At 59.1% G+C, this 24,725-nt stretch overlaps 1 protein-coding gene across 2 annotated transcripts in view; it reads left to right on the top strand.

Moving 5' to 3' along the window:
* Positions 1-7,322: 7,322 nt before the first annotated feature.
* Positions 7,323-24,725, top strand: part of RASGRF1 (Ras protein specific guanine nucleotide releasing factor 1) — a 29,927-nt gene continuing 12,524 nt past the window's right edge. For both annotated transcript variants that reach the window (XM_032122893.1, XM_032122892.1), the window contains exons 1-10: positions 7,323-7,905; positions 16,250-16,356; positions 17,245-17,392; positions 20,489-20,581; positions 21,269-21,522; positions 21,816-21,895; positions 22,286-22,479; positions 22,875-22,984; positions 23,625-23,743; positions 24,217-24,377. In XM_032122893.1, coding sequence (XP_031978784.1) covers positions 7,630-7,905; positions 16,250-16,356; positions 17,245-17,392; positions 20,489-20,581; positions 21,269-21,522; positions 21,816-21,895; positions 22,286-22,479; positions 22,875-22,984; positions 23,625-23,743; positions 24,217-24,377 — 1,542 coding nt within the window. In that variant the 5' untranslated portion in view covers positions 7,323-7,629. The remainder of the gene's footprint in view (positions 7,906-16,249; positions 16,357-17,244; positions 17,393-20,488; positions 20,582-21,268; positions 21,523-21,815; positions 21,896-22,285; positions 22,480-22,874; positions 22,985-23,624; positions 23,744-24,216; positions 24,378-24,725) is intronic.

The following is a 24,725-nucleotide window of genomic DNA, read 5'->3' as shown; positions in this document are numbered from 1 at the left end:
GCTTTTCCTTGCCCTATGTCTCCAGCACATCCTCCCTCCTCCAGATGGGGAGGTGAAGGTTCTGGCATACCCCAGCCCTGTTCCCTGACCCCCCACTTTCTGTCTTGGGGTAAAACCCTCCCTCCAGCCGCTGCCAGAGCTCTTACATCGATAATGTCACTGGGAGCAGTAGGCTTTAGTAGAAAATTCCCTCTTTCAGACGTGATTGATTTGGATTCCCCCCAGTCCTGGTTTCCAGGCATCAACGGCTGCTGGAAACGCTCTCCTGGCGACAGAAAATCCATGGGAAAGCAGGCAGCCCGATGAAGTATTCATGGGGATTTTTATCACTGGTTTTTACCCGCTGCAGGAAAGTCAGCTTTATTTTTAGTGAATGATGGATCCAGCAGTAACACAGGAAAAATACTCCATCTCCCTTCGAGCTGCATGGGAGGCATTGGAGAGGCCCTGTGCCTGGGAACAGGAACTAAACAAACCATCTCCTAAGTGTTTCTCGGCTAGTTCTGGGATCATCAGAATGCTTGAAGGAGGCTGTGACTGATCCTCTGCTGCCCCAAGTGCTGCAGCCTGTGGCTCTTGGCAGACCCAAGGGGCTGAGCCTTCTGCAGCGCCCATTCCCATGGCCACAGTGTTCCCATTGGCTCCCTAATCCCCAACCTGCCTCTGTCCCAGAGAGAGCAGGAGAATGAATCACAGCTGATTAATTTGCCTTATCCAGAAGAATCTCCCTGAATTAGCAAATGTTTTGTTTTGTTTGTTTCTATAGTGGACAGGAAAACATCCTTCAGTGCCCAGCAGCTGCACCCATGGCCATGCCAGCCCTGCCAGTAAGACCCCTGGGAGTCCCGGTGTCACTGAGCCCAGACAAGACACTCACATCTGGCTTCAAATGATCTTAAAACATATTTCTGAGCCAGCCAAGCTCAGCCACTGCCTTCCCGGGGTTTTCCCACTGCCTTTTCCCCACGGGCACTGCTTGCTGCCTGGCCGGTGCCGAGATGTGCTCTGTCAGCAGCAGATGCTTAATCTGTTTAAAAATAAATCCATCACTCTCCTGTGACTGATGGAAATCTGTTACAGCAAATCCCACTGCAACGTGGAACCCGGCCATGGCTGCCAAACTTCAGCACTTTCTTCCCTCTGGGCTCCAGAGAAGGGCTTGGGTCCCTCTGCTGTGGGTCTGGGGCAGCTCTGGAACTCGCCACTCCCTGCCCGTGTTTGCGCCCGTTTCCTGACACAGCCACAGGTAACACCCAGCGGGGACAAAGGAACCTGGGGCCTCTCCTTGCTCTGACAGGGATGAGCTGTGTGACCTCGGGCAAATTCCTGCTGTCTGTGCGCTGTCATTGCGAGGGTGAGGAGCTGTGTCACCCAAAGCTCTCCATGGAAAACAAATGAGAAGGGTGGCCCACATCCCTGAGTGACCAACTATGTCCACAAAAACCCCCAAAAATTCTCTGAGGGACCATAAAAATGTGTAGAACTTCCTCCAGGGAAACAAGGGGCAGTAACAAGGGGTAAAGTGCAAACGGGGCCGTGGGGACAACGTTTTCTTCCTGGAAAGGTGAACTGGGAAATAGGGTGGTGTCTTTGGCCCCCCTGTAATTAAACAAGTTAATGAGTGATGGAGAGACTTTAGCAGTTGCCTCCATTCCAGGAAACAGGGGCAATGAAAGGTCTTGGTTCAGGGGGGCACCTCCACTCCTGCTGCAACCCCTTGGGAGGTGCTACTTTGGGGGTCCTGCCCATGAGAGCTGGGGTGCTCTCCCTGCCTCCGAGGGGTGAGGTGGGTTAGGCTGGTATAGATGCATTGGGGATCTGGCAAGTTCCCAAAAAAGGCTCAAATTCCTCTTCCCAGCACAGTGGTGAGCCTTTGCAACCCTGCGAGTCCTTTTCCTCTCGCAGTGCCAGTGGTGCCAGGGCCCGCAGGTGCCCAGGTGCCAGGTACCCAGGGAGGCACCGAGCCCATCCCACGTGGATCCCAGGAGCAGAGCAGTGCGTTGCTGGTGCGTTGCACAGGCGGGTACAGCAGCAGCCACGTGTGTCTGGGGCCAGGGCCAGCGTGGGCCAGCAGGGTCATCGTTCCCCATGGGCTGAGGGTGCTGGGGGATGTGGGCACTGTCACTGCCCTGTCTGCAGCCATGGCACCGTGTGCTGTGGGCAGGAGAGCTGCTTGGGGTCTGATCCTGAGCCCCTGAGGCTGAGGGGATCCTGCCTAGGCAGGGGATGTTTCTGGATGGGGGAAGTGGAATTACCCAAATTTATTCCCTATCAGGGAGGGAGCGGGAACTCCTGCAGCTTGCTGAGCTCCCCACTCACTGTGGGTGATGATGAAGGTGATGCTGCCTGACCCTGGGGTGTGTCCCCGGCTGTTGGGACCCTCCCTGGCAGGGGATTGGAACTGGATGGTCTTTAAGGTCGTCTGATCCAAATCACTTGGTGATTCTATGATCTCTGGGGCTGCATTCTCAGGATTTCAGGGGCTCCCCTGGCTCCTCCCCAGGTGCAGCCAGATGCTGCAGCAGAGCCCTGTAAGTGTTACCACCCTGTCTGGTTGCTCCTGGGACAGCTGCCAGGCAAACCAGCTCCATGGGGCTGTGGTTCCTGCCTGGAAGCCCTGATTGTGGCCCGGGGTCCAAGGGATGTGGGATGACCCTGTTGTGGCCATGGGCGTCCCCACCGTGCCCTTGGGGCAGATAATCCCAGTGTCCTGTAAGCGGCTCACGCTGGGAGTGACTGCGGAGCCTTTGCCCTGCAGCAAGTGGGGCAAGAACTGGTTCAGTGAGTGACACCCTGTGCTGCCCACGGCCTCCTGCGTCACCCAGTGTGCTGAGTGCCATCTGCAATCAGGGCCTGTTTCACCCCCAAACCAAGTCCTACGGCTTCTGCAGCTCCTTAAGCCATCACCTCATAGCAGGAACCCCAGTGTTTTGTTGTCTTCCCAACTGGCTGGTAGAGAGACAGGGGGAAAGGATTTCTTGGTGACAATAAGGAATGAGTCAGTTCTAGAGATTTGGATATTAAATCCTTAATTAGCGATAGACTTTGGTGTGCAAGAACCCAGCAGGGCTCTTCCCAGGAGTGCTGGCAGCAGTTGCAGTGCTGGCCTTGCTCCCTGCAGCTAATCCTGGTGGGCCTGGGGATTACCTGCTTGGACATGGTGTGTCCAGCCCCAGGACAGATTGTCCAAGGTGATCCAGCCATGCCACCAGCACCTTCCACTTGGGCTCCAGCTTGGAGCCAGGTGATACAGCCAGACATGGGGAGTGGGGATGGGTGTGCCTGATGATATCTTGTACCTGTAGGGACAGGAAGGATCTCTAAAATCCCGAAGCTTTGGCATCCGGGCGGGTTCAGTGCTGTTCTGTCTGTCAGGTGGCAAATCCCATATGTAATAGCAGGGACCTCGGCCTGTAGAGTGCAGCATCACACGGTTACAGAACACCCCTCTTAGCTACAACACCTTCTGAGGGCTTGCGAAACACAGCAGTGCCTAAAAATACCCAGTTGCCAAATTCCTGCTGTGGGTGCACTTGCAAGGTGTCTGTGGTACTTGGGTGGCCCAGCGTGGGGGTGCTCTGAACACACCACCTGCACTGGTGGAGTTCCCAGCCCTATCCTTGCTCCCCTGTGCTCCCAGTGCCCTCGCTGTCCCCGCTCGGTGCCCAGCACCAGCCCTCAGTGCTGGCCAGGGCTCTGTGTGGGGCAGCCCCAGTCCTGAGCAGGACACAGCCCGCGGTGATGGCCTGTGCTCCCCCAGGAGCTCTCCGTGGAGATAGCAACAATTTGCATGAGGTCATGGCCAACCTGGCCATGGGCATCCTCCTGCAGCCCTGGGGCAGTGCTTGGGGTGACACAGGGCCTTATGTCACCCCAAGGGGCTCGGAGTCCACAGCGGGGTGCTTGGTGTCTTTCCCCTCCACCTGCCCCTGTCCCAGAATGGAGATGACTGTTCTCTGTGCCCAGGTACTGGGTGCTGTTGCTGGGCTGGGCAGATGCTGTGTCACTGTCCCAGTGGAGCAAGGTGGCACAGGGACAGCTGTGGCCAGCTGGGATGCACAGACCCACCAGAGACCCACAGCACTGGTGACCCCAGGAGACAGGCTGCCCCCATGGGAAGAGAAGCTGCCCATCATGGTCAGGGCTGCTTGGGGATGCTCTGCCTGAAGCAGGCAGGGGTCACCCCTGTGCCATGGAAAGGCAGGTCTGACACCCTGAGTGCTGAGTGCACCCTCACACTGTCCCACACCCCCGCTGGGGTGAAGGATGCCAGCAAGCCCTGGTTTGATGCAATGTGGGGAGGCAATTCTTCCCCTCCATCTCTCAGGTGAGGAAGCCAGCACCCCAGTCAGGAGTTAGGAGTGGTGCCAGAGCCCTCTTCATGGGCTCAGGAGTGAGTGAGAGCTGCTGGCATAAATTACCAGGCTGTCATCCCTGGTGCTGAGATTCCCAGGGAACAGCTTAGTGGTTCAAAGGGCTGCTGAGACAATTTTGCATTGCATGATCACAGTCCCAGAGCTCTGACGTTAAAAAATGTCAACAGTGAGGTGGTTTCTGTAGTGGGGCCGCCCGTGGCCCCAGGGAGTGGTCACAGCCGACCCTTCCTGGGGCCAGCCCAATTTATCACTTAGCACCAGGGTTTGGTGCTAAGTGATAAATTGGCCTAATGAACTCACGGGCTCCTTGTGCTGTGAGGAGCCCTCAGTTTGACATCCCCATGCCCCCCAGCACCGCATGCAAATGGCACTGAACCTGCTCAGCTCCAGTGGCACTTGAGGGATGGGAAGTGACGCCCATGCTGGTGGTGAGGCTGGTGGCACTTGTCCAGCCTGGCATGGCAAGGATGCAGCCACCAACTGCATCGGGTGTCCCCCACCCTGCCCTGGCTGCACCGCCAGATTTTGTTTTAGCCCCAAGATGAGAGAGTGCTTTGGGTGAGGGCACCAAGAGACTTGTCCTGTGCCACACTGGGGGATCAGGGCAGTGGATCCTGACTGAGACCCTAAGATGCTGTGGGTGTCGTCTCCCTGCTCCTTCACCTCCTCCCTCCTGGTTCAGCGGTTGCTCTGCTCTGGTCCCCTACACCCCATCACTGAGTGCTCAGAGGTCTCTGAGGTGACTGTCCCACTCCCAGAGCTCCCCCACAGCCTCCCCTGTCCAGAGCAGCATCCCAGGCCCCTTGTTCTCCCATGCCAGCAGCCCTGTGCCCTCGGGTGCTGCTGCAGTTCCTGCTCCCACTGCCTGTGGATCTGTTCAGGTTGTGCATGGGATGGAAGCCCACAGGAACCACTGTTGTATTTGTTTAACACTTCAGCGAGGAGCAAAGAAACCACAGCAATTAAAGCACTTGGAAACCCTGGCAATCTTTACTCTGGACAAACTCCCTGTCCCACGGCCAGCATGCCAAGGCTGACTCTGCTGGCTCTCAGAGGTGTGAGGAACGCTTCGCAGCTGGACCAGGAGGGTCACAATGCAAACACCTCCCCATTGATCGATGCCACGTCACTTGCAGGAAACAAACCTCCCTTTGTTCCAGGAATCAAACTTTCCAAGGCTTGAGCCTTGGAAGCTCTCAGCAATGTTTCCATCACCCTCTGTATCTTCCAAAGGGAGTCTGAACTGAACCAACACTACTGGGAAGTCCAGAGGCTGTGCCTGCTACCAACCCCAGCACAGCCCAGTGCCGCCTGTCCCCAGTGCCAGCAGTGCTGCTGTCCTTAGGACAGTGGGACCGTCACCTGTGAGCAGCGGGCACACTGGGCACACTTCATGCCCAGGTACACCACATCCCCCAGCACACTGCACCTCCAGACACAGCCCCATGGCTGCCCAGGGGGCTTGGCAGCTCCAGGGTGTCAGGCAGCTTCCATCCAGTATGGGAATAATTGGCAATGCCAGCTTCCCAGCTAATATTTCAACCAGGATTTTGCAGGCTTTCACAAAGGGTCTCTTTCTGTGCCACTGCACTGTTCCGTACGGGATAGGTTTTTCCCAGGGAGCACCTTCTGCCCCATGCTGGGACCCATCTCTCACCCAAGCAGAGGCTGCAGCAATGAAAAAGGATGAAGGACCTCACTGATGAGGCTGGAGAAATGGAAAAGGAGGGAGCCCTGGTGATGGAGGGGAGCTGGCCATGCTGGTGGGAAAGCCCTGGAGCTACAAATCTGCCTGCAGCTGGGGACAGGGGCACACTCAGCTGGGGACAGAAGTGGGAGGGGCACGGGGGCCAGGGCAGTGGGTGGCCACATTCCCACTCTGCCCCTCTCTGACGCTGACCCGGTGACAGCAGGCCTCAGGCCGTGTCCCTTGAGGTGGCAATGGGCACGTGTTCCAGCAGAACCCAGGCCAAGTAGCTCCATCCTGGCAGTGCCAGCACCCTTCCCAATTCCAGCCTGTTCCCTCCCGTTCCCATGGCAACCTGTGACCTCACTGGGTTCCTTGGAGCTCTGCCAGCATTTTCAGCAGAAATAAAGCCAATGACCAGGGTTGTCCTGCTGTCCTCCCTGTCTGTAGTGGGTCTGTCACACCTGGGGCTCAGGTCAGGGCTGGCTCCTCTGCCGCAGGACTGACGTGCCACATTGCAGGTCTCACACTTGGTGCCCATCACTGTGGCATCTGCCTGACCCAGCACTCCTGGCTGTAGCAGCCCCTGAAATACAAGAGGCACCGGGGCACTCTCTTCCCTGCACAGCTTCAGCTGCAGCCAGCGCTCAGTTTTCCAAGTGCCCGGTTTTCCCAGTTTTGTCCTGCTCGGCAGAGAAAGGGCCGGGATGGAGAAGAGGGATCAAGAGTGAGACAAACGGAAATGAATGGAGAACTAGTCCCTCTGCTCTGCGTGGTGGTGCCACTTGTCTCAAGGTCCTCCCCTGCCTAAGGGTCCCTTTTGGCCTGGGGTCCACTTTCCCAGGGCTCCCATCTGGTCTAAGGTCCCTCCTGGCCTGAGGCTCTGGCTGTTCCCAGGGGTCCCATTTGCCCAGGGATCCCTCTCGGTCTCGGGGTTCTGTGTGGCTGGAGGTGTCTCTTAGCTTTGGCTGTGCCTGGGGGGGTCTCTCTCGGCCCGGGGCTCCAGCTGTGGGTAGGATTCCGTGCCGGCCCGAGGGTCCCACACGCCTGGGGTTCCCTCTCGCGCTGGGGGTCTCTCTCGGTGCGGAGTTCCCTCGCGGTGCGGAGCGGAGCGCTGGCGGTGCTGACGGTGACGGTGCTGGCGGCGGCCCCGGCATCCCGCGGCCCGGGGGCGGCCCCGGCGAGCGCAGCGCGGCGCGACCACCCCCGCAGCCGGCGGCAAGGAAGGAGGCAGGGAAGGAGGCACGGGAAAGAGGCAGGGAAGGAGGGCCGCGGCTCCGCTCGGCTCGGCGCGACTCCGCTCGGCGCTGACGGTCCCCGGTGCCGCCGCCGTCACTCGCCCCGCCCGTCCGCGGTTCCGCGCGGCGGGTGCGGGACGCGGCGCTCACCGACACAGCCGGGGCCGGGGGCTCAGCGGGGCCGGGCCACGGGATGAGCGCCCGGCGGCTCTCCGGGGGCAGCGGGGGCCGCTGATGCTGCGGGGACCGCGGGGTCTGCGGGGGCGGCGGGGGTGGCTCGGCGCGGCCCCGCCCGCGGCGGGGGCCATGTGAGCGCGGTGCCGGCAGGATGCAGAAGGGGATGCGGCTCAATGACGGGCACGTCGCCCACCTGGGGCTGCTGGCGAAGAAGGACGGGGCCCGGCGCGGATACCTGAGCAAGCGGAGCGCCGACAACACGAAATGGCACACCAAGTGGTTCGCGCTGCTCCAGAACATGCTCTTCTACTTCGAGACCGACTCCAGCTCCCGGCCCTCGGGGCTCTACCTGCTCGAGGGCTGCGTCTGCGACCGCGCGCCCTCTCCCAAGCCCCCCCTCTCGGCTAAGGACTCTCTGGAGAAGCAGGTGGGCGACAGGGGGGCCCCGCGGAGGGGGAGGGAGGATGGCCCGCGGGGGTCCAGGGCCCGCACCCCCGGAAGCTTCCGGTGCCCGTGACCTGCCCCACGCGTGACCGGGGTGGGGAGGTGAGGATGAGGCCGGTCTGTGCAGGGGAAGGGGGATGATTCCCGAGGCTGCAGTGCGGGAGCAGCGGGTGGGTTCATTGTGGGGGTGTCGGGCTCTGTCCGGAGCACCCCCACTCCCTCTCCCATCTAATTAACCGCCAGTAATTAGCGCGGGGCTGCGGGGCGCCTCCCAGCGGCCGCGCTTGGCGCTGCAGAGCCCCGCGCCCGCCCCCCCCAACCCCGGCCCGGCGGGGTTTTGGGGTCCCGGCGGGGGGACCCCGGGGCTCCCGTGGGGCGGCCCCAGCTACGCGGCCTCGCTGTTTCCCACACCCCGCCTGCTCCCTTCTGTGCCCCCGTGGTGTGCTTGGCAACTCCCCCAGCCCAGCGGTGTGAGCAGCCTGCGATGGGTGCGTGGTGCTCGGCGGGGGCAGCTCAGGGCCTTGTTTTCAGGCAGATTTCACCCTGTTCCCGCTCGCCACGTGTGCGGTTTGCACCTCAATCTCCACCCCTGGCGGGGGGACAAGCAGAGTGCGGGTCCCCTGAGACCCCCGTGCTGGCGCTGGGCTCCAGTGCCCTTTGCCACTGCTGATGTCTGCGGGTGATCAGCGAGGAAACACGAAAGCCCTTGCGAGGCCCTGGGAAGATCCAGGTGTCCCCCAGCCCCAGGGCTGCTGTGGTCCCAGCCGTGAGGACCACAGCCCCTGGCGGGCCTCGGAGGTGGGTGGCCCACCAGCTGTGCCTTTCTCGACTGGGCAGGGTATCCTGGAGCAGCACGGCATGGACGTTGGCAGCCCCTGGCATGTTTGTCTGGGGTGGTTTGCTGGAGCTGGGATGCGCCGTAGCAGCCAGGAGAGATGGGATGGTGCCAGGAAGGGGGGAGAAGGGCTGGCTTCCAGCTGCGGGGGCAAATCCCCATCCATCGCTTCCAGAGCCACCTCCAGATTCATTAGCGTGGACAGGAGCTAGCTGGATTCACCCTCTGACCCTCTGGTGGTGTGTGGAGCGCGGACGTGTGCCCTGTGGGTGCCCGCGGCACAGCGGCACCGGGGCCCCTCAGTGGGAGCAGTGGGAGAGGGTCCCGGCACCACCATCCCGGGCTGGGCACTTGCGGGAGGCACCTCGCGTTTTGCGTCCAGCTCTGCAGGGCTTGCATAATTCCTGCCTGAGCAGGCTCTGGGGAGGCGCTGGGAGTGCTGCCGGCAGACTGCAGGATGGGACCTGAGGCACCTGCCGGGCACCCCAGGGCATGGGGCAGCCTGCGAGGAAATCAGCCCCTTAATTCTGGCTATTCCTGGCACTTGGAAAACCCTGCCAAGAGAACCAGGCATGCAGCACCACTGCTCCCTGGCACATCCCCTTCCTCCTGGCTTGGAGCACAGGAATATTTCCCTGTCAAGAGGAACATATTGTGTTTTTTGCCCAGCGGGGGCTCCTTGCAGCCCAGCCGTGGGGTGCAGCACCTCGGGGGCTGTGGCAGCGAGGGGGGTCTGTAGTTGCAAGGGGTCACACTGCTGTGGTTGCCACTGCTGTCCCTTCAGTAACAGATGTGTGTTCCCAGTTCAGCTTGCATGAAGTTTACCAGCCAGGTTGCAATCAGCCTTCCTGGCCAGGTTGGAATCAAGCTTGGAATCGAGGCTCTAGGTCCTCGTGTTTGTGCAGGAGGGATTTTCCACCATGCAAACACTATGGGGAGGATGTCACATCCCCTTTCCGGTTCAAAATGCACCCAGGGTGTTGATCCTTGCTGCAAGTGAGGGGCTGCTGTCACAGGCAGCTCCTGCCATGGCAAGCAAATACATCCCCTGCTGCTGCTCCGCGTGGATTTGCCGCGGTCCAGCGCCTGGCTTGTAATTCTGTGTAATTCCTTAGGCCAAATGGGACTGGAAGACGGAGCGCTGGACGCCCGCTGCTCTGCAAGCTAATTAATGGCCCAGGGATGAGATAAGCGGCGAATATTGATGGTGCAGATCCGCAGCCTGGCCGGGGCGGGAGGAGCAGGCGGCACACAGGGCAGGCCGTGCTCCAGGCAGGGTCTGTGTTCCCCACTCCAGGGAAAGCCTCGGCTTCAGGCTCACCTGAAACCCAGCCATGCCCAGCATCCTCTAAAGGGAAGGTGCTGAGGAAATTTCTAGTATTGCCTGTGATCCCAATTAATTACATTCTGAGGGTATTTATCTATCTGTGCAGTTCCAGCTGGAGCTCTGAGGACAGTGTTCCTTGCATCAGAGGAGCTCCGGGTTTGGATTCCTTCCTTGCTGGAGAGGAGCCTGAAAGGTTCCCAACTCTCTGCAAAGGAGAAATTTCAAGAGGTGGGGCTTTCAAACCCCCTCTTTTAGTGTACACACATTTTGTTTTGGGGGGATATTTTTCCTGGAACACAGTGAATTTTAGTGCCGGTATATGTGAGAATAAGGGAGCAAAGATGTGTGGAAAACTGGAACACCAAAGATGTATTTGCTGCCTCTGGAAACTTTGTTTTCTGCTCTTGTTATGTTTTTCCACAAATGAATTTTCCTTCCAACCAGTTGGATGGGGAAGATAATTTCCTGCGGGGTGAGGTCAGGCTGTGCCCTGGGGAAGAGTCCGTGAGGTCGGACTGGGGCTGGGGAGGCTGTGACCCAGCTGCTCGGGGCAGCAGTGCCAGCGGTGCTGGGATGAGCCGGGGTGGGGCTGAAGCCCCTTTTTACCCTGCTGTGGTGTCTGGGCCGTGTCATACCACAGCCCTGCTGTTCCCGGCCCCCCGAGGGTGACAGTGCTGAGATGTGCTTCACATGATCACATCTCCCCTCCCTGTCCCTGTGTGCTCGGAGGGGTGGGCAGGCTGTGGGGTGCCCCAGGTGGGCCAAGGTGAGATCCCAGTAGAGGAGCTGGGCAGGTGCAAGGTCCAGAGCTGATCTGACCCCAACCTCAAAGACGGGGAAGGCCCCAGCGTCGGGTGAGGGCTCTCCTTCGCACATCGGTTGGGCAGCAGGAATCACAGCTGGGTTTGCTCCGTGGATCCAGGCTGGAGTTGGATTTAGAATCACAGAATCACGAAGGTTGGAAAAGCCCTCTGAGGCCATTCAGTCCAACCCTTCCCCCAGCACTGCCAAGGCTGCCACTGCTCCATGTCCCCAAGTGCTGCATCCACACAACTTTTGAACATTCCCGGGGATGGGGACTCCACCACTGCCCTGGGCAGCCTGGGCCAGTTTCCAGACCTGTGCCATGGGTTGTTCCTAAGCAGGAGCCCTCAGACAGAGCCAGTGTGGTGCTGAGTCAGGCAGTGGCCCCATGCAGAGCCCTTGGCTCCAGGCTCCGCAGCCCCGGAGCTGAGCTGTGTTCCCCCAGCTGGGGCTGCTCCTGAGCACGCACTGCCCATGGATGGGGATTTCCTTCCCCATCTCCAGAGTGTTTTCCAGGGACGGGGCCATGGAACACCGAGGGCACCTTGTCCTGTGGCCCCCATTCCTGAGACACTGGGAGTGCTGGGGGGGAGTGGAGCTCGGAATATTTGGATGCCTTGAGGACCTGCAGCAGCCCCTGCCAGCCCAGCAGCTCCAGCTCTCCCAGAGCCAAGCCCCAGGCCCTGCTGGTGGAGCCACTCCTGGCAGTGGGAGAGCTTGGGCAGCTCTCTGAAGGTGCAGCAGTGGGGCCATGGGGTCCAGCCATGCCCGTCCCTGCATGGGGGTTCACCTGGGTACCCCCAAAAGGGCTGTGGAGAGTGGTCAGAGGGGACAGATCCCATCAGTGGAACAGGGCTGAGCAGGTCACCCATGGACATCCTGAGCAGGGCAGTTCCCAAGCTATTCCAAACTTTAGGATTGATGTCCCAGGCACTTCATCCCCAGATCCCAGCATTGGCTGCAGGTCCATGGGCATCAGCCATCTGGAGCAGTGAAAATTCTTCTACCTGAATGTAATTCCATGCAATCTGATTTTTTTGGGACTGTAAATCATAATTTGTGGACTTAAACCTGAACTATTCATCAGCGTTGGGATAACGGGTTTTTAATTAATTAGCATATTGTGTGATGCCATGTGGAGATTTTTGAGTGAGGGGGATGCTCATGGTGTTGGTCCCAGCGATGCCTGCATGCCCGCCTGCCAGCAGCACCAGATAAAATCAAGGGAAAACTGACTTATTTTAATTATGTTATGAATATTTCTGTGCATGACTCCAGAGCCTGCTCCACACAGGTGATGCTCACCTCTAGTATCCATTTCCGAATATCCTGACAGCCCATACCGAAACAAAGGAAGGAAATTGCAGCCACTGGGATATTTTTTCTTATTGTCAGCACGGAAATGAGCTGCTGGAGCATCCAACTCCGAGGTCCTGTTTTCCCAGAGCACATAGTATGTAGGTCAGGGATGTTAAAAGCTGCCATGGCTGGCTGTGGATTTTTAGACTCATCCATCCAGAGCAGGAAAATTCTCCTCCTCTTGCCCTTTGTGTCAGCTGGAATAACCATCAGCTTCACAAACCAGCGGGTGTGGATCTGCCCACTCCGGGAGGATGGAGGGCAGGCAGTTCCAGGGATGATGGGAGGGCATCCCTGTGGGGGGAAAAGACCCCTATGATGGCACAGCAAAAACGCAGGAAAGGATGACAGTCACTGCTTTGGTGTCACTGGGGGGTTCTCTCGTGGTCCCCCCACTCTCACACATGCAGTGACCAGCGTGGGGGTGCTGGGAGAGCACCCACCCCCAACCACAACATCCCAAGGGGTCTGGTGGGTTGTTCAGGCTGAAAAACGCCCTTCTGCAAATTCTAAAAAATTCTATGAAAGGTTGATTTTCTATTTTGGAAATAATGTGTCGCTTTAGAGATTATTTGAATTTATTTCTGAGTCTTTCTGCACATCAAGGGCCTCGGTAATGCCGCCCCCCTCCCCCCCATCCCCCCCGCAGCAGGCAGGGCCTGCGGGGAGCCGGGTGATGGTCACGGGGCTTTGGGTGGCCCGCGGGGAGCCGGGTGACTGTGGCCCGGCGGGGTCACGGGGCTGTGGGGGCGCCTGGAGGTGCTTTAATGTTTCCCTTGGTGACCTGGAACGCTCCCGCGTCATTATTTCGGGCAGAATTGCCGTGTCCCTGGGGCTTCCTGAGGGAAATCCCTGAGGTCCGGGTATCTGGGCATCCCACGGAGGCGGGGTCCAGGGGCTGTGTATCCTGCGGTGCCAGACGGCCACGCATCCCACAGCGCCGGGGACCGGGTGATGTGCCTCCCACAGCGGGGGCTCAGAAGGCACCATGGAAATAGGAGAGGCTGGAAAACACCCCGGAATGAGGGACTTCCTCAAGGAATCGCATCTGCTTGCTTTGGCAAGAGCAGAGGGAAGGGGTTGGGATGAGGGGGGTCCAGTTCCAGGGCTGGGAGTTGGTGAGGTCATAAATGAACAAAAATTGGGTGTAAGGGGAAGCAAAGTGACGCTGTGGGTAACTGGTGCCCTGCCCTGGGCAGCACAAACTGCTCCAGGGATGCTGGGCTGAGGCCGCGATGGAGCTGGGGGCTCATCCTGATGCTCCCAGCACTCTGCCTCGTGCCAAGAGTGGCTGGTCCTGTGCTGGTTCTGCCCATGGGTCTGGTCCCATCCACGGGTCTGGTCCTGTCCACGGATCTGATCCTCAGTCCCTGACCCAGCAAGTGCCGCAGGAAGCGCTCCCAGGCTGTTGGTGCGATGTGTCACTGTGATGACAGAGAGGAATCATCTTTTAGGCGGAGATAAAAGGTGGTGGGAGTTTTATTATTCAAATAGAAAATAACTTCCTCCTTCCCAGCACGCTGCACTTCCTGGGAATTGTGTGGGGATAAACTGGAGCAACACATGGAGTGGGGTGCGTGTGCTCACAGGGGCCAGGTTTGGATCACAGGCGGGGGATCGAGGGGTCCTGGCTGCAGCTCTGCAGTGGGGGGCTTTCACCCCTCGCCATCAGCTCTGCTGCCAACAGCCTTGCAACTGCCATTGACAAAACCTTCGGGAGTTTTTGGGTATAAATTGGATGAGCCAGAACTGTCTGACAAAACCTGCCTGTCAGGTGCTGATGTGCTGGGAGGTGCCTCGAGTGGGTGAAGATGGGCAGAGGCAGTGGGGCAGGGTGGGCACCTGTCCAGGGTACCTGCTCTAGATCCCTGCCCCAGTCCCTGCCCCCGTTCCTGTCCTGGGCTGTGCACCCCTTAGTTTTAACCTCTGCCAAGCCCTGAATCTGCTGCTTTCCCAGGGCACAGGGAAGGTCAGGATGCTAACCCAGGCTGTGCTGTGGATGCGGGGCTCTGAGTGGGTGCACTCACCCGCAGCAGCACAAAGCAGCACGGTGCCATCCCCACAGGACCCTGGGAGCACACACGGGTGTCTGGGAAGGACAACCCAGGGCTCGCTATCTCATGCCCTCCTGGCAGGCAGGGACTGGTTTGGGGGACCCCTGGAAGTGTCTCCCCATGTTTCCGGTCCCATGGGGACTCAGCCGAGCACGGGCTGTTGGTGTTGGATCGTGGAGTGGGAATGTGCACGCACTGTGCTGTCGGGGGGGTTTGTTCCTGTGGCACCAGGAACTGCTGGGGGCACCAGGGCCTAGAAGGGGCTCCCCCACACCTCGCTGGTGTTTAGAGGGGCATTTCCAGCCTTGCCAACCTGATGAGCTCTTCTTGATGCAGTTACAAGGGAAGGGATGTGAGGTGGGTGTAAAGCTGGGGTACACAACAACACCCATAAGGACCACAAATTTTTGGTGAATTTTCCCTTGGAGCTGTCTGTTTGCCAGTAAAAGCCTTTGGGAGTGGGAGGGAGGGAAAGGGGGTGGGATGCGAAAGGCTGGGGAGCTGCTGCAGCTCCAGAGGTGTCCTGCAGGCAGACACAGAGCTCTGGGCAGCCTGAGGATGGTGGGCCAGGGAAGGGGTGGGCGATGGATGATGGTGTTTGACATTGGGGTGTGTGATGGATGATGGTGTTTTGTCATGGGAATGGCGCCATAAGGAGGAAGTTTGTCCACAGGATCAGCAGTAAAAGATCTGCACTTAAAGGATCTGCGGCAGAAGTGAAGGAGCTGCATCTTCACCAGGGCCCTGCAGCTTCTCCCCAAAGGTGAAAGCTGCTTCTGAAGGCGGGCTCTGCTGTGCCCATGGGCAGCGTGGGCTCCCGGCCCCCTCTCCTCCTCTGCCGGACCTGGAGGGGCTGGGTGAGCTCCGAGGGTATCACCCTGAGACCTGAGGCCCTGGGTGGGCATGGGCTGTGGGCGCTGGGTCTGTCTGTGCTGCTGTGCCAGCCATGCCCTGTCTCCCCATCGTCCTGGGCTCACTCAGATCCTCCTGTGCCCTCCAGGGGTCCTTCTTCCCAACACCCTGGGCCTGATCAGGGATGGGAAGGGTAGAGCGTTGTGGTGCCCATCGATGTTTTCATGGCACACGTGGCACAGCTGGTGGCTGCCTGTGTCCCACCAGGCTGCTGCTCCTTGGGTTTGAGGCAGTTTTTACCTGTGAATTCAGGTCCCTCATGAAACCCAACAGAGGAGCAGATGATGTCAGGATGAGCTCGTTCCAGTGGGTTTGGTTTAGCCCAGTTATTCCAGGCAGTATCCAGCACTGCAGCGTGGTACCTGTTTCCTTGGAGACTGCAGGGAAGCAGAGGAGCGGCACAAACCCGGCGGCGGCGGCACCGCACACAATTAGCACAAACACTGGAAATGTCAAGGGAGGCTAAAAATAGCCCCACACTGTGGCCACCCCCCGGAGCCCCGGGGAGCACAACACGAGGGACCCGGGCTCTGCTCGGCATCACCTCCCGGGCGGCTGCGGGGCTCCAGCGTGTGCCCGAGGGGCTCGCTGTCCACACAGGCAGGGATGCAGGCAGGGATCACAGGATCAAGGAATCATTAAGGTTGGAAAAGACCTCTAAGACCATTGAGTCCAAGCATTAACCTGTGGATGCAGGTGTGGATGCAGCTCCAGCTCAGCATCCTTGCTCCTCTGCCCGTTCCCCAGGTGAGGGTGTCCGCAGGGTGGTTGCCACATATTCAGGACTGCAGCCTCCTGGACTTAAGTGGGTTTGGTAGATTTAGGTTTTCCTGAAGCTGGGTCTTTGCCCAGCAGGATTTCCTCTTGGATTTTCCTCGCCAGTGGCATGGCTGTGCTGAGGGCAGCACGTTGTGGCCGGGCTCCTGGTGTTTCCAAACATGTTTTTTTTCAACGACCCAACCTGTGGTGGGTCAGGAAGTGCTTTCTGCCAGCCCTGTGTGGGGCATAACCGTAACCCCTGTGCTCGCCCCCGCAGCACTACTTCACTGTTAACTTCAACCATGAGAACCAGAAGACCCTGGAGCTGAGGACCGAGGATGCCAAGGACTGCGACGAGTGGGTGGCAGCCATAGCTCACGCCAGGTGTGCCCTGTGCCTGTGTGTGTGTGGGGAGGGATCGAGGTGAAGCCGTGCTGAGGGTGGCTGGGGGGGGCAAGACGCTGCCAGCAGGCAGAGCAGGACACTTCTGCCTCCCAGCCCCATGGTGGGGACCCTCATGCTGAGTGGGGGCTGTGTTCAATTGTTCCCCGGTCCCCATTCCCATCCCTGTCCCATGCAACTGGTCACCCTGGCAGGCTGGCAGTGCCTGTCCCAGCCTGGTGCCAGAGGGATGCCTGATTCACCCTCAGGCTCAAAGCCTATCTGGAAGGGATTCACCTGGGATAGCAAACCTGGTCAGGAAGGGGTTTGTCCAGGATCCTGTCTGTGCCATGGGAGTGCTGGCACAGCCCACCTGCCATGGAGAGCAGTCAGGAGCCAGCACAGTGCAGATGCCCCTCGGGGGAAGGAAGTGCTGGGCTGGCAGCGAGGTGTGGGATCAGGTGGGAGCTGCGTGCAGGGAATGGGAGAAACACCATCCCCTGCAGCCCCTGCCAAGAGTAGGACTTTGTAGGTGCTTGCGCCACATGTGGTCTTCTTCTTCTTAAACTCTTGGAATGTGGCAGGTGACAGGTTCGTCCATGGGTGTTTGGGGATCTTTTTTGTCTCCTCTGATTTCATTAAAGTTTGCTCTGTCCTTTCCGTTTGCCCCTTGTGGGAACCCGTATCCTCACCAGATGGGCCCTTTCTGAGCAGCAGCATTCCCAGCTGTGGGAACTGCCCCCTGCTTTGTTCCCCCTGCTGGGGTGTGAGCCAGAGGCCCTGGGAAGGAGGAGCCCTTGCCAAACCGCAGCCCCTGATGCTGGGGTCGCATGCCGGGGCCGCGGGGCAGGGTCTGCAGGGGAGGGATGCTCACGGCCGTGTCTGCTGCAGCTACAGGAACCTGGCGACAGAGCACGAGGCGCTGATGCAGAAGTACCTCCATCTCCTGCAGATCGTGGAGACGGAGAAGACCGTTGCCAAGCAACTCCGGCAGCAGATCGAGGACGGGGAGATCGAGATCGAGCGCCTCAAGGCCGAGGTGAAGCGCCTGGTGCTGCCCTGTGGATGCACTGACGCTCCTGGGGTGACCCGTGGGAGGGCGGGTGGCATCCCCGTGTGGGCAGGGGCTGGGGGTGGCACCGCTGGTGTGGTTCTGCTTCTTTTAGTGACACCGGGCTGGCCCTTCTCCTGCAGGAGGGGTGAGGGCATCGCCCCCCCCCTTGGGGATTTTTCTGGCAGGAGTGATGAAGCAAGTGGCTGTGAGCTGTGCCATCCCAGCACTGTGCGTGTGGGGGGCTTGAGATGATCCCTGGAGCCAGGAAGCTGTTGGAATAGGGAAGAGTTCACACCAGCAAGGAGCACCGGGGCTGGTCCTTGCCTCTTGTAAGCGAAGAAAACAGTCGCTGTGTCCTAGAATGCCAGAACAGTTTGGGCTGGAAGGGATCTTACAGACCCTCCTATTCCACCCTCTCCGTGTCCTCCTCTGGAATCATTCCAGCAGCTCCACGTCCCTTTGATGCTGGGATCCCAGAGCAGGAGGCAGCTCTGCAGTGGGGCACACCTGAGCGGGGCAGAGGGTGTCTCGTGCTCCCCGGAACCCCAGGGATTCGCTGTGCTCGGCGCTGTGACCACACGGATGCTGCTCTGTGCAATCCTGTGGGATCAGCCCGGGGAGCCCCTGCCTGCAGCGTGCCCCGGGAGCTCTGGCAGCAGTTCCCTGCCGGGTGTGGGAAGGGTGACACGAGGCCGGGTATGGCAGACAGCAGCAAGGTGCACAGATGACTCAGCAGACGGTGCCGAGGGACACGCGTGTCCCTGGGGCACCTGGGAGGAGGAGGCTCAGGAGATGCCTGGCACTGGGGCGATGCTCCTCGGTGGGGGTCTGCTCTGTGGCACTGGGGATGCTCGGCAGAGGGAGAAACCTCGGTGGTAACAGGGCTGCCTGGTGCTGTGGGAGATGCTCGCTGGCAGAGGGGATGCTCGGCAGCGGGGTATCCCCTGTTTCCTGGCCACCCCCGTGCTGCCTGGCTCTGCCCTGCAGCACTGTGCCCCCTGGGTGCCCCTCACCGCCTGGGCTCTGCCTGCGGGTGCTGCTGGCACTGCTGCTGCGGTGGGTGGGCAGTGGCGACAGTGAGCGTGGGGCACCCTGGCACACCCCAGAGCCGGTGCTGCTGCCAGCCCCCTCCTCTTGCCTGGCAGGGGGGTGGGCAGTGGCATCGGGGTGGGGGCAGCCACGAGTGGGTTGGCAGGGCTGAGACCTCGATGCCAAATCACTCAAAACCTCAAAATTGCCCCAGAAGAGGTATCTGAAGAGACAGTGAGGGCAGGGGTGGTTTCACCTGTCCTAATGGTGGGCTTTTCCTTAAATTTTGAATTTTTGGGTTCAAATGGGCTGGTCAATAGCAATCCCTGACCATGTGCTGGGGTGTGCTGAAGGTTCTTTTAGTCTTGCAGGGCTGAGGTGCCACAAACCCTTCCCAGGAGTGCTGGCTTTGTGCTCTTTCTGCTCTCCAGCAGAACAGATCAGCCCTAAAACTGCCCTGGTTGCAGACTGTGCCCCCCATTTGGGGGGTGTTCTCCTGGGACCTTGATCCTGCTCCCCAGGTCTGGTCCAGCCTCCAAGTCAGGGTGATCCCCAACCCCCTGAGGGACCAAGGCAGGACAATGAGCACCCCCAGGAGCTGGATCCAGGGAGGTGGGAGATGTTGTGATCCCTGGAACGAGCTGAGCACAGCTGCAGCATCTCCTCCCCAGGCTCAGACACACTGCTGTCACCTTGGTTGGTGTGGGGGTTTTCACTCTTCCCCATACTTTGAAGCAGGGATCAAATTATCAGCTCCTACTGTAATGTGGAAATTTTGCTCACTCAATTTAAAAAAAAAAAGGAAACCAGAATAAAACCATGGCACTGTCAACCCCCTTCTGTGGGTCCCTCCATCCTGGCAGGGGGTGGCTTTGGTGCCCACAAAACCTTCAGTGCAGGGGGTGTGGAGCGGGTCCTGAGGACTCAGGGCTCCCTGGGAGAGCACATAGAAAGCAAAAAGCTCTAAAATCTCCTCTAACATCTGATCCATATAATGAAATGTGGTGAAACAGATGTGTAGAAGCTGGCTCGGTGACCATGAGCCTGTGGCCACCAGCTCTGGCGTGTTCTTGCTTTTTCCAAACAGTCCAGACACCAAACTCCACCTTTTTTCCTTTCTGTCCAAAATGGGACATCTTCCCCCCACAAGAGAGTCCTCTTTCCAAGTTGTTTTCTTCTGTTCTCTTCTATAAAATCAAAATCCAGATCACATTTTCCCAATTTCCCACGTTCTGGATGGCACATGTGCTGCTTTCTTGCCTTTTCCTGTCACTTTCCAAGTGGTTTTGGCCGTGGGGGCCGGGACACACGATGAGCAGAGGAGGGAGAGAAAGTACAGGGAGAAACAGCGAAATCAACACCCGGGAGCTGATGGCTATGATCCCACATGTGCGGGAAGCACGGCTGGGGGGGCTGCTCCCCGCCTGCACATTTTGGGGTCCAAATGCTCGAGGTTTTTCTGCCATTTTCTCTCCAAGTTGTGTTTCTTGACTCGCTGTGAAGGCTTTTTTGGGGAACAGGGATGGGGTTTGGATTGGGCACCCGGCAGGATTTCCAGGTCCCGGTGCTGGCAGTGTGTTCAGGGGTACTCCTCAACTGAGGTGTTGGGGACAGTTTGAGGAGCCCTGACAGCTCTGGCAGGTTTCTTCATCTGCTTCATCCACCAATTGAGTCCCCATCCCTGGAGGGATTTAAAAGCCATGCGGATGTGGCACTTGAGGACAATGGTGGCTTAGTGGTGGCTTTGGCAGTGTTGTGATCAGGTGGACTTCATGATGTCAGAGGGCTTTTCCAGTCTGAAATACTCTGTGGGCCTGTGGTTCTGTGAGTCTGTGATGCCCGTTAAGGCAGATCCAGCATGATGTGTCCGTGTCTGTTGTTAAACCAGAGGCTCACACTGTTCCCCTACACAGGGGCAGCCCCTGGGATGCCCTCAGCCCCTGGGATGCCCTCGGTGCCCAGGATGCCCTCGGCCCCTGGCATGCCCTCGGCCCCTGGCATGCCTTTGGCCCCTGGGCGGCACCAGGCAGCTGCTCACCTCTGTGCCCACAGATCGCATCCCTGCTCAAGGACCACGAGCGCATCCAGGCCAGCCAGAGCAGCGCGCCCAGTGACGACGACAGCGACATCAAGAAGATCAAGAAGGTGGGTGGTGGTGAGGGTTGGCACCCGGGGGGTCCCAGCAGGCACAGCAGACACGCTCCCTGGGAGGCTGAAGGGGGTGTCTGAGCAGGTGCTTCGGTCAGCAGGGTTTTTAGGAGGAAAATGTGTTCTGCCCAAGTGGGAGCCCGTCTGTTAGCAGGGCACGAGGTGTCCTGGCCAGTGCTGGCTCCTGCACCACCAGCCCCTCTGACTTCTGTTCCCATGGTTGTCACAGCTTTTATTTTGGCAAAGGAAAAGCAATCACCCCAGCAGCATTCCCACAGGGAGCAATAGACCGGCCCAGGCACCCCCTTTACTGGGGGCCGGAGCGCTGGGCACAGAGCGGGACATGCTGCAGGTGCCCAGTTACACAAGGAAGGGATCTTAAACCTCATCTTGTTCCACCCCCTGCCGTGGGCTGGGACACCTTCCACTATCCCAGGTTGCTCCAAGCCCCATCCAACCTGGCCTTGAACACTTCAGGGATGGGGCGGCCACAGCTTCTCTGGGCACCCTGTGCCAGGTATTCAAATGAGCCATTGGATTCCCAGCCTGGAGAGTTCAGAGCAGCACCAGGAAGAGGCAGCAGCTCGGTACAGAGCCAGGGAACCTCCCGGCTGCCCCGTGCCGAGCGAGGGTGCCTGCCTGGCCCCCAGTCCTGTCCCTAACTCCCAGCTGCTGCTCCCTCAGGTGCAGAGCTTCCTGCGGGGCTGGCTGTGCCGGAGGAAGTGGAAGACCATCATTCAGGACTACATCAGGTCCCCCCATGCTGACAGCATGCGCAAGAGGAACCAGGTGGTGTTCAGCATGCTGGAGGCTGAGGCTGAGTATGTCCAGCAGCTCCACATCCTCGTCAACAACTTCCTGCGGCCGCTGCGGATGGCTGCCAGCTCCAAGAAGCCGCCCATCACACATGATGATGTCAGCAGCATTTTCCTCAACAGGTGAGCTCCATCCTGGGCTCCAGGAGCTCTGGGGCATCCCAGCAGCTCTGGACACCTGCTGCCCTCCCTGGGCCCTGGGTGCTCAGCGCCAGGGCTCCCTGGGAGCCTGCAGCTCCCTCTCTGCCTGTGCCTCCAGGAACCCTCTGCACTGCCTTGAGCAGCTGTCTCCCAGCCAGCTCAAGGGTTGCCCCGCTCCCCCTGGGCTGAGGATTTTGTCTAATTCCTTATTATTTACCTCTTGTTCATCTGTCTGTTCTTGGTTTGGCTTAGTCCTGTCTTGGTTCCTCTTCCAGTGAAACAATCATGTTTTTGCACCAAATTTTCTACCAAGGCCTGAAGGCACGGATCTCCAGCTGGCCCACACTGGTGCTGGGTGAGTGCTGCTGCCTCCTCCTCCTGCTCCTCCTTCTACTTCTGCAGCTCCACAGGCATTTGCCAACCAGCAGCAAAACACACCACACACCATGTCCTCACTTGGTCATGTCAGCCACAGAGTAAAAAACCCCAGGGCAGCCAAATTCTGGTGTTCCTGGTTCTGCCAGGAGGTGGGAGGTGGGACTGGACTATGCACAAGGAGGCTGATGCTGGAGAGCATCACTGTGTCCCACTAGATCCTCTTCCAACTCAAACTGGGCAGAGCTGGGGGGACACAAGGAGCAGGAGAGCTCAGGGTTGCTCTGGGTGGGTGAGGGGATCAGGGGACTGTGTCGGGCCGCAGGTGTGGGCCGGTGCATCCCACCCACCTGCCCTGCTCTGCCTGCAGCCGACCTGTTCGACATCCTGCTGCCCATGCTGAACATCTACCAGGAGTTCGTGCGGAACCACCAGTACAGCCTGCAGATCCTGGCCCACTGCAAGCAGAACCGGGACTTTGACAAGCTGCTCAAGCACTACGAGGCCAAGCCTGACTGCGAGGAGAGGACCCTGGAGACCTTCCTCACCTACCCCATGTTCCAGGTGACCACTGGAGCCAGGATTGGCCCCAAGGATGCTGAGGGAGATGGAATAGGCAATGCAAACCCCATCCCCACAGCTGGCATCGTATGGTGGGGAGGCAAAGCCTGGGTGAAGGTGGCCCAGGGCTGGACCACCTGCTGAGGGAGGACTCTGGGTGCTGCTGGCTCCCTGGTTACCCCACACCTCTGGGACTTGGACAGGGAACAGCAGGGCACAGCCCCACATTGTTCCCCCTCTTCATTCAGCTTTGGCACAAGCAGCTTTGAAGCTTTAACCTCTCAGGTCAGGGTGTCCCTGGCCAGGGTGTCCCCAGCCATGGCAGGAGCAGCCCGGGGTGGGCCCCTGCTGGCCCCAGTGCCCCCCACTGACCTCTGCTCTGCTCCCTCGTGCTGCAGATCCCCAGGTACATCCTGACACTGCACGAGCTGCTGGCTCACACCCCCCACGAACACGTGGAGAGGAACAGCCTGGATTATGCCAAGTCCAAGCTGGAAGAGCTGTCCAGGTGAGAGCTGCTGATCCATCCCTGCGGTGTGGGACGGGTCCTGGCTGTTTCTGGCCGGGGGCAGTGTTTCCCAGAGCTCCTGGATGATGAAATGAGGGCTTTGGAGGACTGGGATGGCTCAGAGTGTCTGGTTCTGTCCTCTGTTGAGGGCTGGCAGGACTGGTGGGGCTGCCCCACGGGACAGCACCAAGTGACTCCGAGATCTCCACATGAGCACTTGGGAATGGGCCATAATTCCCTGGTTTTTATCCTCTTCCCCCCCCAGCCCATGGATTGGAGTGTTCTGGGTGTCAGTGCCAAACCCACCAGTGCACTTTAAGTTCTGTAAAGAGTTTCCATCCCTTTTCCCACTCCTCAAGGAGCAGGAATATCAGAGGGGGCTGGCGATGGGGGGATCTGTCTGCCCTAAATCTGAATTTTGTGTTTTCCAAGCACTCAGATTTCAATATTTATCAGCCTGGAGGTACAGTCCAGGCAGATGTACAGCTCCTGACTCTCTCTGGGTGGATACTGCTGTAATTCCCTTGATATTCCTTCAGTTTTGGTTTTACCTGGTGCAGCCCAACCATATGTCCAAAGGGGTTGGGAAAACTTGTGCAGATCCCATCCCAGCTCCAATTTCCTCCTCTCCCTCCTTCAGGATAATGCATGATGAAGTGAGTGAGACTGAAAATATTCGGAAAAACCTGGCAATAGAGAGGATGATCATCGAGGGGTGTGAGATCCTGCTGGACACCAGCCAGACCTTCGTCAGACAAGGTCTGTGTCGGTGCCAACCTCCCTCCCCTCTGCGGTGACCACGAGCCCCATGTCCCTGTCCCTGTCCCTGTCCCTGTCCTGTGTGCTCTGCTGGCCTGTGAAATTTAAAAATATAACTAATTTCTTAGTTTTCACTGATCAGAAGCACATCACGTTCAGGCAGTTCTGGCACTTCTAGGCAGTTTTGTCACTGTGTTTTTCCACATCATGGCACAGGAGGTGCATTTTGGCTGTTTCCCCACCCAGGGAAGCAGCAGGACCACGCTGAGCTCCCAGTGCCGGTGGGGTGCCCTGGGATGTGGGTACAGGGTGGGCTGGGGGCCATGGTTGGTGCCTCTCAGCTGCTGGGTGACCATAACCTGGGGGGCTGCTCCCAGCCCTGGCACTCGGGGACACGCTCGGTGCTGTCCCGCGTGGGCCCGTGCCCCGCAGCGCTGCCCCGGTGCCGGGGCTGACGGCAGCTGCCCCCGCAGGGTCCCTCATCCAGGTGCCGATGTCGGAGAAGGGGAAGATCACGCGGGGCCGGCTGGGCTCGCTGTCGCTCAGGAAGGAGGGCGAGCGGCAGTGCTTCCTCTTCTCCAAGCACCTCATCATCTGCACCCGCGGCTCCGGGGGAAAGCTGCACCTCACCAAGGTGAGGGCGCCAGGGGGACCCGGCAAGGGGTGGGTGGCTGCTGCTGCTCCCCGGCCCTGGGGAGGGGGCAGAGGGTGGCCCAGCTGTGCTCTGAGCTGGCCGGGCTCTTGGTGACAGAGGGGTCCAGGGACCACCTCACCCTCCCCTGGCGCAGCCCCAGGAGTGCTGGGCTGGGAGCCTGCGGCCACACGGATTTATTTCACGTGGTCCTTATCGGAGCTGAGTCACGGGAGAGATGAGAAACTACAAGATCTTGATAAAAGAATTTACCCTGATCTGCAGCAGAAACGCTGACAGTCTATTCTGGAAGAAACTGGAATCACAGCCCAAACTGTCTGTAGTGCTCCC

This window comes from Corvus moneduloides, chromosome 13, assembly GCF_009650955.1.
Source record: "Corvus moneduloides isolate bCorMon1 chromosome 13, bCorMon1.pri, whole genome shotgun sequence".
Lineage (NCBI taxonomy): Eukaryota > Metazoa > Chordata > Aves > Passeriformes > Corvidae > Corvus > Corvus moneduloides.
This window is presented reverse-complemented; position numbering and strand designations above follow the sequence as displayed.